The 20,632-nt window shown below is 43.8% G+C and overlaps 1 protein-coding gene across 1 annotated transcript; it reads right to left on the bottom strand.

Moving 5' to 3' along the window:
• Positions 1–484: 484 nt before the first annotated feature.
• Positions 485–16,357, bottom strand: prmt9 (protein arginine methyltransferase 9). Its single transcript, XM_052500212.1, is given in 14 exon segments — positions 485–1,936; positions 3,593–3,715; positions 5,808–5,961; positions 6,075–6,410; positions 6,412–6,820; positions 10,949–11,132; positions 11,422–11,611; positions 11,920–12,029; positions 12,765–12,867; positions 13,374–13,541; positions 13,971–14,207; positions 14,523–14,671; positions 15,272–15,471; positions 16,216–16,357. Coding segments are annotated over 13 exon segments (2,625 nt in total). The 5' UTR covers positions 15,470–15,471; positions 16,216–16,357; the 3' UTR covers positions 485–1,672.
• Between the last annotated feature and the right edge of the window lie 4,275 nt (positions 16,358–20,632).

Genomic DNA, 20,632 nt, shown 5'->3' with positions numbered 1-20,632 from the left:
GAAATATTGTAGTGAGTCATTCGTCCACCAGGGTTGATGCAGATGGACCTCTGTCAATGACAGCTCGAAGAATGTTCATAAGCTTTCGTTAAGGGTCTCATGACACTTAAGATATATTTTCTTGTATCTGTATTGTACTGTACCTCAATAACTTATTTTAGTGTAACCCCTCATTTTAATGGGTCCGGACTTCAAGTTTAAAAGCTGGTGAGAGATTTTACCGGTATACGTGTTCTATAATAGCACCTGGGTGATGTCACTACAAACTCGTTAATCATTTACCTAGGGTTTTAGTTGTTGCTACGAAAACATTCAAATTATTATATATGTAGCTTTTAAACTGAAACGTACACAAAATACTGGTTTCCACCAATGATTGATTTATATACAGTACCACTCACTCAAGGGTTTTTCTTGATTTATTTTTACTATTTTCTACATTGTAGATTAATAGTGAAGACAAAACTATGAAATAACACACATGGAAATGAAAATGTTTTTATTTGGGATTCTTCAAAGTAGCCACCCTTTGCCTTGATGACCGCTTTGCACACTCTTGGCATGAAGAAAAACCCTTCATGAGTAGGTGTCAATACTTTTGACTGGTACTGTACATCATTGGTTTGTACATGCTTGAATACAGTCTTTAAACCTATAGTACAGTTTTTGAAGCATGAAGCGGTGTCTCACTTTGGCATTAACACTAACAGCCTCGATCGTCTTCTCAGATGCCTTGTCCTAGTGTATCCACTATCAAGTAATTCACACATTTCACGTCTGCCTCTCATTTGTAAATATAAACTGATGCTTACATAGTCATGGTTATAAATATACCTTTTGTTGCACCAATGTATCTGACATTTAACTTACCATTCTAATTTCTGTTTTAAGCTTTTCAGGGATATTAGTTGTGATTTACTGTACTGAAAGGGATTGATAGTCTTTTAAAAGACTATCAGTCTTTTACTAGAACGTCTTCCTATCAGGAATGTGTGTCAAGTGTGTGCAGCTATTGCCTTACCTGATGTTTGTCACAAAGCATTAACCTTCAGAGGGAAGTACTACATCAAATGTGTCAGCACCTTTGTCTTTTGAGAGTTCAACTCAAAGTTCCAAACATTCACCCTCCAATAAATGAAATTAAATGTGGCTGTCAGTTTTTGCTAGTGTCAATAAGAAATTGACACAATGTTGTTGAGGTGACACCAAGTCTCTTGTTTGTTCATTATGATTTTCTTTGATTTCTAAATGATTATTTTGGAGATAAAATGCAAGTGCTGATACAAAACATTTGAATGAAGACTGCAACCATAATCAAGAGACGTCATTCCAAAACAAGATTATGAACACACTAAAGACCAAAACGTCTCAAGGTGAGCACATCATAAAACATGTGAAAGTCCTGAGAGAAGGCATATTGAGATGGTAGCTATTGTAGACTATGGGTCATTTTAGAGCTGGAGCTTCCGGAGAATCCATAGTCCAATCCCTTCCCCTCCTCGACATATATGCAGTTCACACTCACAATATAGAACCCAGAGTGATACCTTGACCTCTCTCCCAGTAAGACTGAGTGGACTTGATGCTCTTGTAGAATCAAAAGCACTGCAACTCCCTCCTTTTAAACACTTATGAAGATGACTCTTGTACTTTCATATCACCAGACATCTACTTATCGGACTCTAACAGAATCCACAGTCCCGGTCTCTCCAGCCTCTTCCTCTATACTGGCTGATATGGAGATGGAGCTCTTCTGCAGGGTGACGGCCAGTCGTACCCAGTCTCCCTCCCTCACTGCCAGGGGCTGGTGCAGCACCACAGCAGCCTGCTTCCAATGGGAGTCCTGGTTGAAGGTGCTCACGCTGATCTCCTCGTTCAGGTGGATCTGGTACCAGAAGGGCACAGCAGTCACCCTGCCTGAGGCACTAGCCTGGACCTGGGAGAAACACACAGTCAGGGCCATAGAAATAGACTATTGTAATCAATAAAGTAGTAATTGTAAACTCGGCAAAAAAAGAAACGTCCTAAACTGCGTTTATTTTCAGCAAAACTTAATGTGTAAATATTTGTATGAACATAAGATTCAACAACAGACAAACTGAGCAGGCTCCACACGTGAATGTGTCCCTGAACAAAGGGGGGTCAAAATAAAAAGTAACAGTCATTATCAGGTGTGGCCACCAGCTGCATGAAGTACTGCAGTGCATCTCCTCCTCATGGACTGCACCAGATTTGCCAGATGTTACCCCACTCTTCCACCAAGACACCTGCAAGTTCCCAGACATTTCTGGGGAGAATTGCCCTAGCCCTCACCCTCCGATCCAATAGGTCCCAGACATGCTCAATGGGATTGAGATTGCTCTTCGCTGGCCATGGCAGAACACTGACATTCCTGTCTTGCAGGAAATCATGCACAGAACGAGCAGTACGGCTGGTGGCATTGTCATGCTGGAGGGTCATGTCAGGATGAGCCTGCAGGAAGGGTACCACATGAGGAAGGAGGATGTCTTTCCTGTAACGCACAGCGTTGAGATTGCCTGCAATGAGAACAAGCTCAGTCTGATGATGCTGTGACACACCACCCCAGACCATGACGGACCCTCCACCTCCAAATCGATCCCGCTCCAGAGTACAGGCCTCGGTGTAATGTTCATTCCTTTGATGATAAATGCGAATCCGACCATCACCCCTGGTGAGACAAAACCGCGAATTGTCAGTGAAGAGCACTTTTTGCCAGTCCTGTTGCGGTCCAGCGACGGTGGGTTTGTGCCCATAGGCGACGTAGTTGTCGGTCATGTCTGGTGAGGACCTGCCTTACAACAGGCCTACAAGACCTCAGTCCAGCCTATTGTGGACAGTCTGAGAACTGATGGAGGAATTGTGAGTATCCTCGTGTAACTCGGGCAGTTGTTGTTGCCGTCCTGTACCTGTCCCGCAGGTGTGATGTTCGGATGTACCGATCCTGTGCAGGTGTTGTGACATGTGGTCTGCCACTGCGAGGACAATCAGCTGTCCGTCTTTTCTCCCTGTAGTGCTGTCTTAGGCGTCTCACAGTACAGACATTGTCATTTATTTCCCTGGCCACATCTGCAGTCCTCATGCCTCCTTGCAGCATGCCTAAGGCACGTTCACACAGATGAACAGGGACCCTGGGCATCTTTATTTGGGTGTTTTTCAGAGTCAGTAGAAAGGCCTCTTTGGTGTCCTAAGTTTTCGTAACTGTGATCTTAATTGCCTACCGTCTGTAAGCTGTTAGTGTCTTAACGATCGTTCCACAGGTGCATGTTCATTAATAGTTTATGGTTCATTGAACAAGCATGGGAAACAGTGTTTAAACCCTTTACAATGAAGTTATTCAGATTTTTACGAATTACCTTTGAAAGACAGGGTCCTGAAAAAGAGACTTTTATTTTTGTGCTGAGTTTATTTCTATGGTCAGGGCCACAGCTCAGTGGAAGTACTGACACTGCCAAGGGATATGGCAACTCAGTGTTATCCTCAGTATAAAGTGTAAGCAGACAATGGTGCCATTTACCATGTTTTCTGATAATGTATCTATAACTAAATGAATCTGTTGGGTTTGGGGCTTTACCTTGACGTCTCTGTTGGTATAGTTGGCGTTGGTGTTCATGAGGTCCAGGATAAAGAGTTCTACAGAGTCACTGAGATGTCTACACTGCAGAGTGGACAAGTCCAGAAACACATGGACTGGAACCTAGGAAGGAGAGAGATCATATCATTGTTACATATTAGATGTCCATTCAGCAGACATCTATACAACCCTACATCTGAGACTAATTCAACCCCTTTAAAACAGAATGACAAGGCAGTCCATGTTGTCCAGTTCAGTATTTCCCAAACCTCTCCAGCTCTTTTCACTAGTTGTCAGGTGTTTTTAACAAAATCTCCAACTCTTAGAACTCCTTTAGAGTCGTGTGCATCATGTGACCTGCTGCAAACGCACCACTACACTAGAAAGCAGGAGGAGAGTGCTCAACAAGCGACAGAGCGGGAGTGTCACTGTCACAGAGAACAAACTAATGCCGCCGCCCCCTCCATGTCCTCCTCCTCCCGGTCACAGCTCCCGGTGTCTCCGCCGCTCTCCGTTGGATGTCATTGATGTAATTCTTCCTGATGGATCCAGGTAGGGATGTCCTTACGTGAAGCCGTGTGAATGCTTTTCCCCAGAGTGACAGTCGTGCCCTTGTCTGAGCTCTTCAGAGACAACATCTGTTTAAACAAACTGCCGTCCCGTGGGAGCCAACGCCGAAAAGCGCCAACATGACACTGGAAAAGACAGAACTTAAAAGGATTTCTCAGCTCCCCGTAACACGGACGGAAAGATAAAAGAAAACATGAGAAGTCTCAACGTAGAATGTTGCATTGCAAGAAAAATGGGTTTTTAAAACACATTTTGACTTTAAAAAAGCACAGTAAAAGGTTAGTTTAAATGCATTGTGCCATTTCAAATTGGTTCACTTGAGCTCAACTGCAATACGGCAGACCAAGAACCACTAACAAGTACTGCGAAAGAAACTATAAGAAAACAATGTTTAGATTTCGTCCAGAATATTTGGGGGGGCAGCATTATATATCAGCAGACATCTTGAGTGAAGAGGTTACAACCCTCAGGCAACATGTTGCTGTGTCTCAGGAGCCTGTCCTTTGATTCAGAAGAATGATGCAAGGTACAAAGAGCATTGAGGCAGCTGTCAATACTATGACTACTGCACCATTGACATGAGAGGGAATACCAGATATGAGAGGAGCGGAGACATGTTGAGCAAGAAAGGTTTGGGAGTTGTGTCACGTACAATGAATTTCTGAGTTGACCATACTTTTCCCCCTAACCATGCAGTAAATTTACTATAGGACTTTGTTAGTTATCAGAGTATACTGCATGCACATTTAGAGCTGGGGAGTGTGACGACAGCCAGGAGGTTTTCCTGACAATGTGACAGGACTCGGTCCTCTGAAGCTCAGTTGGTAAAGCATGGCGCTTGCCCTCAGAACAGCCTCAATTCGTCAGGGCATGGACTAGGCCATGTTGACTCCAATGCTTCCCACAGTTGTGTCAAGTTGGCTGGATGTCCTTTGGGTGGTGGACCATTCTTGATACACACGGGAAACAGTGAAGCGTGAAAAACCCAGCAGCGTTGCAGTTCTTGACAAACTCAAACCAGTGCACCTGGCACCTACTACCATACCCTGTTTAAAGGCACTTAAATCTTTTGTCTTGCCCATTCACCCTCTGAATGGCACACATACACAATCCATGTCTCAAGGCTTAAAAAGCCTTCTCCTCCCCTTCAGCTACACTGATTGGATTTAACGAGTGACAGCAATACAGAATCAGACCTTTCAACTGGATTCACCTGGTCAGTCTCATGGAAAGAGCAGGTGTTGCTATTATTTTGTACACTGTGTAAAGATATATAGATATATTCATTTATATATAAACAGTATATCCAAAACAAACGGTGTGGTTTGAGGCCTTAATGCTGATTCACTGAAATCTGTGGTATATCAGACTGTATACCAATAATGAAAACATTCATATTTAATGTTAATTAATTGGTAACCAGTTTATAATTGCAATAAGGCTCCTCGGGGGTTTGTGGTATGTGGCAAACATACCACAGCTAAGGGCTGTGTCCAGGCACTTTGTGTTGCATCTTGCATAAGAACAGCCCGTGGCCATATACACAACCCCTCTGGCCTTATTGCTTAACTATATCATTAAAACCTCAGGCCCTAGTGACGACATATGCAAGGCAGGTTGGGAGATGCAGTAAGCAGTAACTCACAGTGAACTGGTTGATGAACGGGGCGATGTTGAAGCCCAGTGTTGGCTCCTGGCCCTGGACAGCACTCTCCAGCAGCAGGGTGTCAGACTCCACCAGCATCCCGTACAACACTATTCTCTCTGGGAAGATCTGACCACCGTCCTCCAACAGGCACCTGCCATGGATGGACCCCACCAAAACAATCAAACTATTATACAAAAAAAAAATTGACAGATTCTTCCAAACCCAAGTAGTCTACCAAAGCTATCTTTCCCAGGATATTCCTACCTGGCTAGGGTGGCTTTCTCCATCAGCTTCTGCCTCACTAAGCCACAGGTCTCCACACAGTCTAATATAATGGCGCTCCACAGCTTCTCCCTGGAGGGTCTCTGGAGCACTGCCTGCTCATCCTCCACCTGGTTCAGCCAGAACTCGAGAGCCTCCTCTGGGACACCGTTGGCCCTGGCCAGCCTCCTGAGCACCGCCTGGTGCTGGGTCTTCTCTACCGAACTATAGGCCTTCACCTGGCCCTGACTGGCTGCCATGAGGGATAGAACAGAGAAGCCCTCGGACACGTCCAGCACATAGAAGGGGTCGGGACCAGGGTCCATAGGGCCACTGGGGGTCAGTGAGAGGCATGACCTCTAACCCTTGACCCTGGCTGGGACCCTGGACCGAATGAGCGTCCTTCAGGTTGGTGATGAGTTTAGCCAGTGCCCTGCGGAAACTATCGTGGTAGGGCTGGTTGTTGAGGAGGGCCATTTCAGCACACTCCAGCATGGTGTAGTCTCGAGGTCCACTGCTCTGCTCTGTCCCGAGGCAAGCTAGGGCGCTGCACAGTTCTGCCTCGGCGTTAAGGCTTGGGTTGGGATTTCCGCTCGGGCCTGGGGTGTTTCTAGGTTTGTCTGGATCCAGACAGTCGTCTAGACGGAACTCTCGTCCGTCTCTCGCTACGGCAACGCTGCAGAGTCTCAGGTAGGCGTCCCGGCAGGAGATCTCCACGATGAGCTCGTCACCAGGCCTCAGGGGAAAATCTGAAGAGACATTTCATTTTATGGTTCATTTGAATAAGGACAGATACAAACCTATTGACATTGAATAAACAACCATCCAATGCGTTGCACCATCACTTAAATATTTTGCCCATTCACCCTCTGAATGGCACACATACACAATCCATGTCTCAATTCTTTAACCCGTCTCCTCCCCTTCATCTACACTGATTTAAGTGGATTTAACAAGTGACATCAATAATGGATCATAGCTTTCACCTGGTTCACCTGGTCAGTCTGTCAGGGAAAGAGCAGGTGTTCATAATGTTTTATACACTCACTGTATATACATTTGTTTTGAAGTGTGTGACCCTTTTCTAAGTCTAATAAATAAAGCACGTAAAATTGCAAATGACGTACAAATTCTTGGCCTATCATAAGTAACAAGTTGATGTCTTTCTTGTTTATAAGGCCTTGTTGCACACATGACTGTTTATTCATGAACCACAACAGCAAGTAAACAGAACTGGCATTGAACAAGATGCTTTGCCACTGCACAAAAAGAAAGAGGGAGAGAGGAAGAGAGGGGTAGGAGCAGGGGAGCGAGGGAAATGAGATCCAGGAGGGAGGGAGGCACACAGACAGAGAGACATTCCTTGTAGGAATATCTGTTTGTGTCAGCGTGTGGCTTGTCGTTGTCAGGGGGCGTTTGGGGAAAATACATATGTATAGCCTATAAGAGATTCATGAACACTAAAGAGTGTCACAGGCGATCCCGGTGCACCCGCCTGTCTCGCCACGGCAGCCGGAAACGGATGTCGATGATCATCGGGGAAAATAGCAGGGATGGTGTCTGGTGGGTCCCTAGACGCTGCCCCTGTCAATTAGCAACACAGAGCTCGGCAGCTGAATGATGGTGCCTCTCAACGACAACACCACGGTACAACTTCACTTTGCTGTTCTACGTCTGGAAGGAGCGCTTTTTTTGCCCGCTTTGAAGACAATACAGTGCCACTGACACGGCCTGCAACGAAAACATGCGGTCTCTCCTTCACTGCAGCCGAGGTGAGTAAGACATTTAAATGTGTTAACCCTCGCAAGGCTGCAGGCGCAGACGGTATCCCCAGCCGCGCCCTCAGAGCATGCGCAGACCAGCTGGCCGGTGTGTTTACGGACATATTCAATCAATCCCTATACCAGTCTGCTGTTCCCACATGCTTCAAGAGGGCCACCATTGTTCCTGTTCCCAAGAAAGTTAAGGTAACTGAGCCGACTACCGCCCCGTAGCACTCACTTCCGTCATCATGAAGTGCTTTGAGAGACTAGTCAAGGACCATATCACCTCCACCCTACCTGACACCCTAGACCCACTCCAATTTGCTTACCGCCCAAATAGGTCCACAGACGATGCAATCTCAACCACACTGCACACTGCCCTAACTCACCTGGACAAGAGGAATACCTATGTGAGAATGCTGTTCATCGACTACAGCTCGGCATTTAACACCATAGTACCCTCCAAGCTCGTCATCAAGCTCGAGACCCTGGGTCTCGACCCCGCCCTGTGCAACTGGGTACTGGACTTCCTGACGGGCCGCCCCCAGGTGGTGAGGGTAGGCAACAACATCTTCACCACTGATCCTCAACACGGGGGCCCCACAACAGCCCTCTCCTGTACTCCCTGTTCACCCACGACTGCGTGGCCACGCACGCCTACAACTCAATCATCAAGTTTGGGGAAGTGGTAGGCTTGATTACCAACAACGACGAGACGGCCTACAGGGAGGAGGTGAGGGCCCTCGGAGTGTGGTGTCAGGAAAATAACCTCACACTCAACGTCAACAAAACTAAGGAGATGATTGTGGACTTCAGGAAACAGCAGAGGGAACACCCCCTATCCACATCGATGGAACAGTAGTGGAGAGGGTAGCAAGTTTTAAGTTCCTCGGCATACACATCACAGACAAACTGAATTGGTCCACTCACACTGACAGCGTCGTGAAGAAGGCGCAGCAGCGCCTCTTCAACCTCAGGAGGCTGAAGAAATTCGGCTTGTCACCAAAAGCACTCACAAACTTCTACAGATGCACAATCGAGAGCATCCTGGCGGGCTGTATCACCGCCTGGTACGGCAACTGCTCCGCCCTCAACCGTAAGGCTCTCCAGAGGGTAGTGAGGTCTGCACAACGCATCACCGGGGGCAAACTACATGCCCTCCAGGACACCTACACCAACCGATTTTACAGGAAGGCCATAAAGATCATCAAGGACATCAACCACCCGAACCACTGCCTGTTCACCCCGCTATCATCCAGAAGGCGAGGTCAGTACAGGTGCATCAAAGCTGGGACCGAGAGACTGAAAAACAGCTTCTATCTCAAGGCCATCAGACTGTTAAACAGCCACCACTAACATTGAGTGGCTGCTGCCAACACACTGTCATTGACACTGACCCAACTCCAGCCACTTTAATAATGGGATTGATGGGAAATGATGTAAATATATCACTAGCCACTTTAAACAATGCTACCTTATATAATGTTACTTACCCTACATTATTCATCTCATATGCATACTTATGTAATACATGTATCACTAGCCACTTTAACTATGCCACTTTGTTTACTTTGTCTACATACTCATCTCATATGTATATACTGTACTTGATACCATCTACTGTATGCTGCTCTGTACCATCACTCATTCATATATCCTTATGTACATATTCTTTATCCCCTTACACTGTGTATAAGACAGTAGTTTTGGAATTGTTAGTTAGATTACTTGTTGGTTATCACTGCATTGTCGGAACTAGAAGCACAAGCATTTCGCTACACTCGCATTAACATCTGCTACCCATGTGTATGTGACAAATACAATTTGATTTGATTTGATTTAGCCTGACAGGATGAAGGAGTGCAGACAAAAGGTCAAGCCTATTTGTGTAGAACTCATTCAATCCATTTGAATGTTCACGGTTGTGAAATCCAGCTAGGCAAACCAAAGACAACCAATAACAGCCGAGGTTACAGTGTAAATTGACTTCAGTCATTGCCTACAGTCTTCAATGGAATAGGTTTCTTCTGTATGTGGCCTACTGCCCCCGTTTGACGGAATGGGGAATTGCATTGCAAACATCAGAAGGGGACAAATATTACAGCGGAACATGCAAGAACACCATTTGTATATATTATGTACAGTATGTAATTAAATTACACATATATTACATTGTAATATATGTGTAATTTATTACTGCAATAGTTGTTCTGAGTGGATGTCAGGAGAATCTGTGTAGAACTTGACCAGTCTCTACAGTGCATTCTGTACATCTCTACTGTATGATTAGAAGGGCTCTATGTAGAGATGTTTATGCACACTGCTCCCTATGCACTGCAACACTACATCATACTCCTACAGAGGAGTAGGGTGCAGTTGTCTAAATATACTACCTCACTGCATGTGTATAGGCACAGAGTGTACAAAACATTATGAACACCTGCTCTTTCCATGAAATAGACCAGGGGTACTCAACTCTTACCCTACGAGGTCAGGAGCCTGCTGGTTTTCTGTACTACTTGATAATTCATTGCACCCACCTGGTGTCCCAGGTCTAAATCAGTCTGATTAGAGGAGAACAATGATTTTTTTAAACAGCAGTGGAACTGGCTTCAAGGTCCAGAGTTGAGTTTGAGGGACAGACTGACCAGGTGAATCCAGGTGAACGCTTTGATCCCTTATTGAGGTCACTTGTTAAATCCACTTCAATCTGTACAGATGAAGTGGAGGAGGATATTTAAGCCTCGAGACATGGATTGTGTATGTGTGCCATTCAGAGGGTGAATGGGCAAGACAAAAATAGTGCCTTTGAATGGGGTATGGTAGTAGGTGCCAGGAACACCGGTTTGAGCGTGTCAAGAACTGCAACACTGCTGGGTTTTTCACACTCAACAGTTTCCCGTGTGTATAAAGAATGACCCACCACCCAAAGGACATCCAGACAACTGTGGGAAGCATTGGAGTCAACATGGGCCAGCATCCCTGTGGAACACTTTCAACATCTTACAGAGTCCATGCCCCAAAGAGTTGAGGCTGTCCTGAGGGCTAAAGGGAAGGTGTTCCTAATGTTTTGTACACTCAGTGTACATACATGTCTTATATAAATGATCCTACTGTGTGGTGTCTGAACGGGGTAGATGGCCTGCTCCCAGCAGGTGTCCTCCTTAGGGCCGGTGGACAGGCTACTCTGCAGGTCCAGGTGGAGCTGGAACCACACGGCCAGGGCGTCCAGCAGACCCTCCCCAGTTACAGGTAGACGCACCCGGCTCACCTCCCTGGAGCACAGACCCTCCAGCTCCTGGGGTACAGTTAGCATAGCATAATACAATCACTGCTCTTGTATTTTGGAACCTATAGCCAAATATCACACTAACTAGCTTGTTTGATTTTGAAAAGCTTGAGAGAGTATGAGGCTTTGACATAAGAGATTTTTTTGTTATTATACAGAATCTACACACAGCAATGCCACTGTGAGGCTGTAAGTCGTAGCTGTTATGATAATCAACAGTTCAGTAGATTCTCCATAGAGATGTAATTCTGGTTTATACGCTATCTATGTACATAAAAGACGCTTTACTTCCGCTGACCTGCACGTTGTTGAAGTCTATGTCCAGGGCATTGAAGGGTTCAGTGAGGGGCGTGTAGCCTCCAGGCAGTCTGCTCAGTCTCTCTGTGGTGTAGGGCTCTGTGGAGTCATCCTCTGAGCTGCAGCTTACTGGGCTGTGGAGCTCTCCGGCTGCAGCCGTGGCCAGGCCTCCCATCTCAGACACACACAGCCTGCAGGCACATGGTTATAAATAGATGGTATGACATGAATATTAACACCGGTGTCTGTTTACACACACACACACACTACCTCCAGGGACACAAGGCCTTCAGCTGTTGTTCCATGTCAACAATGAAATATTCCAACAGATAAGGACACAAAAGGTGAACAACATGTTGAACTTGTTGATGTTTGGTCTACTGTTCTAAATGCTGAGGCATTGAAACGTGCTAAATAAATTATACCACTAAAGCCATCGTTGAAAACACTGTCTGACTGACTTAAGTTAGCCTTTATTAACAACAGAGGGACAGGTCACCTGTGATGACGGCGGATCTCCAGGCACTGGACAGCCATCCCAAACACAGTGGCTCCGGCAGGGATGACCCGGCCTGCTTGGGAGGGAGGCCTGGGTGGGTCCTGGGTGCTCTGCAGTAGCAGGAGCAGAAAGTGAGCCTTCACGTCTTCATACATCAGGCCTCATGCCATTAACTTTGCTATAATATGATTTTGGTTGTTGTTGCAATTTATATTATATGTTTACTAAATGCAATTGTCTGTAGGGAATCTTTATGGAAAGGATTTTTATCTATCCTTTCTTTTTCTTTTTTTTAACCTCAAATGTAGTATCACATTGAGACCATAGATGGCACTGTTGACTTATATTGGCTGCAGCATTATGATATTGAGGAAGGTGGTTGATTGGTACTGTAGCCTCCTACTGTAACCTTAAATGATTTTGGATTAATCTCTTTGCCAATAAACAAAGGATTTGGCTGGATAAAGGACATTTAATATAAGAGGATTGATGCTCCATAATCATGTTTTACAATTGTGATTGTGACACAAAAATATAGCTAAAGCCTCTTTTCAAGATGACTTTGCGATCACTTGTGTTGAATTGAGAGACAGACAATCCTGTTAAATGAATGAAAAACATGAACATGACTGGCATCTAAATCCACAGTTGTAATGAAACTGAAAATGTTATGAGAAAGTGTTTGGGAAATAAATAATCAATACTAAAACCAAGTCATGTTACTTACTAATCATGGTAATTATTTCACACTTCCACTAAAGGGTGGCTTGTATTCACTACAGTGTTGGAACTCAGTATGAACACAACATGAATCCTCAAAATGGCTGCTTATACTAGTTAATTACCTGTGGAGGCAAAAGCAGATGATTCCAGGCGTGTATAAGGCTCTCTATAATACCTTCACCAAATAGGCCGGCATCCACAGTCTCGGTGACAACCAGCGATACCCTACCACAGAAAACACATCACACAAACGGTACATACACATTAGAGGAGGACGCATAGGGACAATTTCCAGGTCACAGACTACATTTGAGTAATTTAGTAGAAGCTCTTATCCAGAGCGACTTACATTAGTGCATTCTTAAAGTAAGCTAGGTCAGACAACACATCACAATCGTAGCAAGTACATTTTCCCTCAAAGTAGTTATCAGCATAGTCCGTTCTAGTAGTCAAAGACAAGTGCATTATTTGTATTTTATTTTGGGAGAGGACATGGAATTTATTCAAGATGCTCTTTAAAGAGGTTCGGTTTCAGACGTTTTTGAAAAAAAAAAGAAAAAAAATGGGCAGCGACTCTGCCATCTTGACATTGTATGGGGTTAAATTAAGTCTTGGACTGATGCCCATGCTCAATGGAGTCTCCATGTCTTTTTAGTCCAGGACTAGGCTTAATCTATGTCCAGGAAACTGGCCCATACAGATGTCAGAGTAAGAGGAAGGTGAAAGGTCACCTCTTAGGGATGTCTTTAGGCACTTCCATCTCCAGCGACTTCATATGGAGGATCTTGATGAGTCCGTTCATTCCGTTAGCAGTGACCACCTCACAGGCCAGTTCGTACATGGTCTTGGACAGCTCACAGGCGTACACCTCAGCCGCCCCTGCCTTCTTAGCACACATTCTGTCCATAGAGAGACCGGAGAGGAACAAGGATTACAAGCAGTAACAAACTAATAGAAATGGACAGTCCACAGCCATGATAGTTAAGTGTTTTTAACGTGGTCAATCCCAGAGCTGTGTAGATTTCTCTGGGATAGATACGAACCATTAAGATTGTACAACTTTAACCTAATTCTTCATACAGCGTAGCCACTGTAATAAAACAAAAGATGCACTTAAAAGGATAGCTCACCCAAATTACAAAATGACATTGGTTTCCTTACCCTGTAAGGAATGTACAAGGTATGACAGTAATCCATGCTTTGGTTGAGTTTTCCTGGCAGTGGCTGGCACAAATGTCCAAAGACCTCTTGCAGGTTAAGGAAGCAATATGTCTTTTTTAATTTGATGAACTATCCCTTTAACTGTAATAGGCAGAAAGAAATCTCACCCGAGGATACCGGTCCCTGTGCCTATATCCAACACAGTGTTGCAACCTCCCTCAACAGCCTTCTGGATGGCCTGCTGGTACTTGTGGTTCCTCCTGCGATCGTTGAGCATCAGGAAGTGCCAGCGCTCCACCAGCCAGTTGGCCACACGGTAGAAATTCTCCTTGGCCTCAGGGTAGTCCGGCTTCAGCTTCAGGGCCTTGTGGAAATGACCAGCGGCCTCATCCCGGAATCCCATTCTGGAGCGTGCATGGAAGATTGGAATGGAACAATTGTGAGCAATCTAAGAATACTGGGACACATTTACTAGGACACAGCACTGTCTGGCTAGTTCCATCACTTTACACCACTGCATGCAAACAAACAATTAATTGGCAAAACATGACAGAAAAGATAACTATAGTCTTGATCCGGTATGGAGCACAACCTGAGGTACAATATTACCCCACCATAACTCTGATTAGTAAACTCAACCTAGTAAGCCTGACAAGTAAAGTCTTTCCAGTTCCCAAACCTACAGACAAGACACAGTCAGACTGTTGAGTGAGGGCTACCTGAACAGGTGTTCACCCATGCTGTTGATGATGACCTCATCAGTAGGGAAGAGCTCCAGAGCCTGTTCATAGCAGTCAAACAGGTCCTGGATGCGCCCCAGAGAGTCAAGCTCATCTGCCCATTTGAACAGAGTGAACCTAAAGGACTCCTGAAAAGACACACAAAAAAAAGTTTATTGGTGATGTATTGGACTAATCTACAAATGACATCACTTGTCTTTTCCTTCAGTGGTAAACATTCATATTATAACGTGCAGAGAGAAATACACACTTCAACTTCAAAACAAAGGTAGCCTAGCGGTTAGAGCTTTGGGCCAGTAACCAAAGTCATTGGTTTGAATACCTGAGCCAACAAGGTTAGAAAATCTGATGTGCCATTGAGCATGGCATTTAACCCTAATTTGCTAAAGGGGCACCATACTACTATGGCTGACCCTGTAAAATAACTCATTTCACTGCACCTATCTGCTGTATGTGAAAACAAATACAAATCTAATAAAAAAAATCTGAAAGTTCAATGGGAATGTCAATTGTCAGATAGGCTGAATGGTATATAGCAGGGCTCTCCAACCCTGTTCCTGGAGAGATACAGTCCAATAGGTTTTTGCTCCATCCCTAATCTAGCGCACCTGATTCTAATAATTAGCTGGTTGATACATTAAATCAGGTTAGTTACAACCTACAGGAGGGTAGCACTCCAGGAACAGGGTTGGAGAGCCTTGGCCTACAGGGTTTCCTTTGCTACCCACACTGGCAAAGTCCTTCAACACAGGAGCCAGGTTGAGGACGAGAAGGTAGTGGACAAAGGCAGTCCCATAGTCTTGGTTGAACAGACACTGCTGGGCACTCTCCAGTGACCTGGACACCAGCTCATTCCTGGCAGGGTCCTCCCTGGGCACCCGACGGTTCCGTCTGCCACGTTTAGGCCTGGTGCTGGTGTTGGGCATTCCTATCACACAGGGAGTTAGGAGACCACATATGTTAGGAACACACAGAAACATAAACGCATAGCCAGCCACACAACATTCATCACACTGATGAGCAGTTTAGTTTAGGTGTTGTGTTGCTGTGGTTGTAAGTGTGCAGCAGATATTTTGGTTGTAACCACAATACACGAGCTAGCAAGCTAACGTTATAATTATACAAGTCTAGACTATCGGTGCAAAATGCCACAACAAATGATACAAGAGTGTAACTAACTAGCAGTGTTGTGTTCATCATGCAATATCACTAGCTTAACTACTGGGTATTATTTTCAGAACTAGTCGCTAACTTAGCTACGTATGTTAACTAGCTAAATATAGCCAGAAGATTACGTGTAAAACTTCATTTTCAGGGATGTTGATAACTTACTATATATGTATCACACAATCATGCATTTAAATACAATAGTAATGCTATAAACGATGACATTAACAGTATAACAGGTAGAGCTAGCAACATCTGATAGCGCCGTTAGCTGAAGACCACTGACAGTGAAGAATAATAAGAGTTTCTAAACCCAGAGACGCATCATCGCCAGACTTCCGGGAACGCTTGCGAAGCAGACCAACAGACCAGGCCGGGGTTTGAGTTTTGAGAAATCAATAAGAGAAGTGAAAAATGATTCCTACGCTGTTAATCTTCTCGAAATCTAAAGGCACAACCTAGATGGAAGACAATGTCTCAAGTAGTTGAACATGTTTACTCTAACCTCGTGAACGTGACAAACTGACACGTCTTCATTTTTGTCAAAAACGACTTTATGTCGAAGAAGTCCCTGGCGGCCTGAACATGCGCAGTTTGGCGCGAAACGACCGTTATACCCAATGACGCGTTCGACTCATGAGTTTACCGAGCCTACAAAGCGTGATCGGGGATTTCTATTGATGTAGCAGTTTCTGCCTATCTTTATACTGTAGTGTCTTAGGTATAAGAAGAACTACGGCACATGTCCACTGAGTAAATAAGTACGGGTAGGAACAAAGATATCTTCCATGTTTCCATTGTGTAAAGTTGTGGATGTTCTGAGTGAAGAAAATCAAATTAGAGCGTCTGAAATATTATAATAAAAACGGTCACCGGCTAGATGTTTTATAAGTAAGTATTTTTTAGAAAATGTAAATATTTTACATTGTTGGCAAATGTATGAATTGATCAGAAGGTGGGTGGAAGCCAATTGGATAAACTCCCTATCCCGCGTCAGGGGAGGAGGGCTTGAGCTCAACGCCTACTTGTCAAATAGGAGTTTCTCCTTTCGACTGTCAATTGAATGTCTATATTGGACGACAACTTGGATTGATACAAGAATATGAGTTTTTCCCCGAACTAAATAATGGTTTGCTGTTACTCTTGAACACGCTGTAACAAAAATAGTTGCTAAATTAGGAATGCAATGCTCCTTTTCAACAGCAGAAGCTAGTTGCTCACCCTAAAAATATATTTTTTAGTTGGTTGAATATACTTTTTTTCCGCTTGACACCCAAGCAACTTGTTGTTGGTGGCTAACTAGTTAGCGCGTGTTTTTTTAAAATATTTATTTTTTAATATAAAGCAGTTTTACAGCTTCTTATGCTAACTGACCTAGCCATCTAGCTAACGTTAAAGACATGGGATTACACCCGTTGGAGTTTAGCGAATGCTACCTGGACAGTCCCGTTTTCAGGGAGAAAATAAAGGCACACGAGGCAGAGTTGGACAAAACCAACAGATTTATCAAAGAACTCTACAAGGATGGAAAGAATCTCATCAATGCCACAAAACGTGAGTTTTTATGCAGTTGAGTTTATTGCCCAGGAATGGTTAAATTGAGTTGCTTACTATCTGGCTAGTTGACAGGTCTTTCCCTATGCAGTTTGAAGTTTGCCTCTTGGACTGTGCAAGCTATATGGTTAAGGTTATAACGTTATGGCTCACTCTTTGCTTGAAACCAGCTAATATCCAATCGCCCTAAACTTTGTTTATAGCTACCAAAGGTTTGTTTCTCTAAACAACTGTGTTCAACATTTTGTACACGGACCAGTAGTCAGTTCTGGAAACAATACCTTCATTATTCAATAAACTGGAACACATTGCTGACAGGTGAGGTCTGTTGACAACCCAATTTGTTGTGCATGAACTTTCAAAATCCCCAGATGTTAACATTCACCCATTGTCTAGAGACCAGAACATGATTCATGTGGAATACTTTGCAAAAATGACAAGGGTTTTCCTTGAATTTAGAGTCAATAACCTATCCAAATGACTTATGGGTGTGTGACAAGGTTGAAACATAAATTGCCATCATCATGGATTGATTTGTGAGCACTCCTTCTTCACCTGGGCAAATATCCTAATCTCCATGCACTCTAGCCCAGTGGGTTGGGTCTGTCAAATTGGTCAGGTGCCTTGTAAACTCAGGTAATATCAAGTGTTATTTGTCACATCCACTGAATACAACCTTAGGGTAAAATCCTTATTTACAAGCCGTTAACCAACAAGTAAAATAGTCACTTTAGTTTATTAATAAATATTTTAACACAATAAAATAACAAGGCTATATACAGGGGGTACCAGTACAGAGTCAACGTACAGGTTAGTTGAGGCAATCAGCTACCTGGTCATTGCTGGAACAAAGCCCTGAAGACACTACTGATATCTGTCAGGCAAACCGGTTAACTTAATTTAGTTGATTTAACTACTGCTTTTAGCCCACTGCAAGCCTCAGAGGTTTCCTTGTCATTTATAAGTCAAGAATTTCTAGCAAGGCATGCCAATGTGTTTTCATTACACTCAAAACACTGGTCTACTTTCATCTCTCCTTTTTATAGGTGCAAAGAGGTTGAATGTCACATCTGGAAAAGCCAGAGAAGAAACCGAATATTTCTAAAAATAAAGAGTAACGTGACTTTCACTGACGGGCCTCTGTTTTGCAGGCCATTTTGGGAGTTATCAGGGACCAACATGTGCAGCAGGACTCTCTGGGGCAGCCTCAAACCAACTGTTTGGAATAGAACCACCTCTGTTATTCACATTGCATGTGAGCTTTAATACAATGCAGAGTAGTGTAGCTGTAGGTAGCCCACACAATTAGTTGTTCAGGCCAGGAGAGATTGCTTGCTTGCTTTGACAATTGATTGTCCCTTCCTAGTGCAACTGGTACTCTACTGGTCTCATTAGAAGCCAGTGATGAGCTTGTTAAGAGTTTATCGGTTCACAACAATCGGTGATGCAGCCCAGAATAGCTCAGGTCAACCTCTTAACCTTCAGTGCAGCGGACTAAAAATAGTGTTTCCGATGTTAATTTGCAGTAGGCCACACTCCCACTGTAAGAAAATAAACATTGACTTGTCTGTTTAGGCATGTACCCTATTGTTATGCCAAAGACTTGAAGGTTCTACAATGGAAATGTGAGCTTATTTCATTATGCAGGTAGCACACACCCTCTGCCTCCACATGGACCATCACCCTGGTAGGCTGGCTCTCTGCAGGGGTCTCAGTGGATGTATGTTTGGCAGGCCTTGTGTTGAAGTGGGCCTATCTTTTGCTGGTAACATTGGGCTCTAAAATCTTTTTATTTTTCTCAGTTTTGTTTCTGCTTTCCTTGTTTTTGCTCTTAAAAATAAAACTTAAGTAAATGTACATTTTATTGGAAAAATAATTGGATGTTGTAAGTCTTCAACAATGCTTAAACCACATCAAGACACTACATTTGAGATCTGTGAAATATAATAAATGTATTATTTTTGGTGAAGTTACCTTGTATTGCAGGTGAGCACCAGCCAGAGAATGTTTTTGGTTATCAATGTTTCTGTAGCCCTTACATTAGTTCACAATTTGCTAAACAAATGTCAACTGGATTGATGCAAATAATCATATATATTCTGCCTTTCTGGCAGAATGGACAATGTTTTTTTTTACATTTAATTGAAAAGGTTTTTGTCTTTCCATCTCTACCAGAATACAGTTATAATTAGCCTCATTGCCAATGGCTACAGTGTACTGTAGGCATGCGTGTGCAAAATACAAATCACTGATTCAGTTTGTTCATGACTTATGATATAACTTGGGAAAATTAATACATTTAAAACATTTAGTTGATTTCCTACTAAGTTCAATACATTTTTCAATTGTATTGTTTTAAATGTGTTTGTCTGGATTCTGAGTCAGGCCCTAGTAACAGTCAGTCTTTGGAAGACATTTGTTGAGACTAAAGACCACAAGCAGAGCAGATTGAATATTCTACTTGATGAAAGGGGGATACCTAGTTGTACAACTGAATGCCTTGAACTGAAATGTCTTCCGCATTTACCTCAACCACTCTGAACCAGAGGGGTGCGGGGGCTGCCTTAATCGACATCTACGTCTTCAGTGCGTGACAACCCCTTTAGAATGTCAAATCAGTGAAGAGGCTACTGTGCTTTATTTCATGGAAATGAACAGAAATAGGCTAGGTTATTAGTGTTGTAGATGTCTACCAAATCATGACATTACTCAACTGCCAAGAGGCAAAACAGCAGCAGGTAGCCTAGAGGTTAAGGGTGTGGGCCAATAACAAAGGTTGCTGGCTTGAATCCCCGAGCCGACGAGGTGAAACATCTGTAGCTGTCCCGTTGAGCAAGGCGTTTAACCCTAACTGCTCTATAATTCAACCAGGATAAGGACGTCTTCTAAATGACAAACGATTTCTAAAAAATAAACTCATGTGGCAGGCAGTTGGCTGTGCATCAACTTTGACTTGTAGGCCTAGCCTATTTCCTAATGTGCTTACTGTATATGGCTGCTCTACACTATAGCCTTAGCCTAGTTGGCTAGCTAGACATGTGATTGTGGTTGAACAGAGGGGGTCAAGATCATCTTTGTCTGAGATCAAGAACAGCGTTTATTTTAGGTAGCAGTGTGTACCTGGTTTTATGTCCTTATTAAGCGATAAATGAAGATCGGTGGAGTCTGTGCCCGCATAAAGTGGCATGTGGTGTCTTTACTAGTCTCTTACATCTCTAAGCTGCTCCAGTATATACAGTGTCAGCTTTGTGCACTCACTCACTTCTCTGCGTGAAGTCACAGCCATGAGCCAACACCAAGTTCTCATTACATTGACTTAGAACAACTGTGTTTAAGACACAGCAGAGCATCTACTGACAGCTGCTAGG

Source organism: Oncorhynchus keta, unplaced genomic scaffold (assembly GCF_023373465.1).
Source record: "Oncorhynchus keta strain PuntledgeMale-10-30-2019 unplaced genomic scaffold, Oket_V2 Un_contig_10025_pilon_pilon, whole genome shotgun sequence".
Lineage (NCBI taxonomy): Eukaryota > Metazoa > Chordata > Actinopteri > Salmoniformes > Salmonidae > Oncorhynchus > Oncorhynchus keta.
This window is presented reverse-complemented; position numbering and strand designations above follow the sequence as displayed.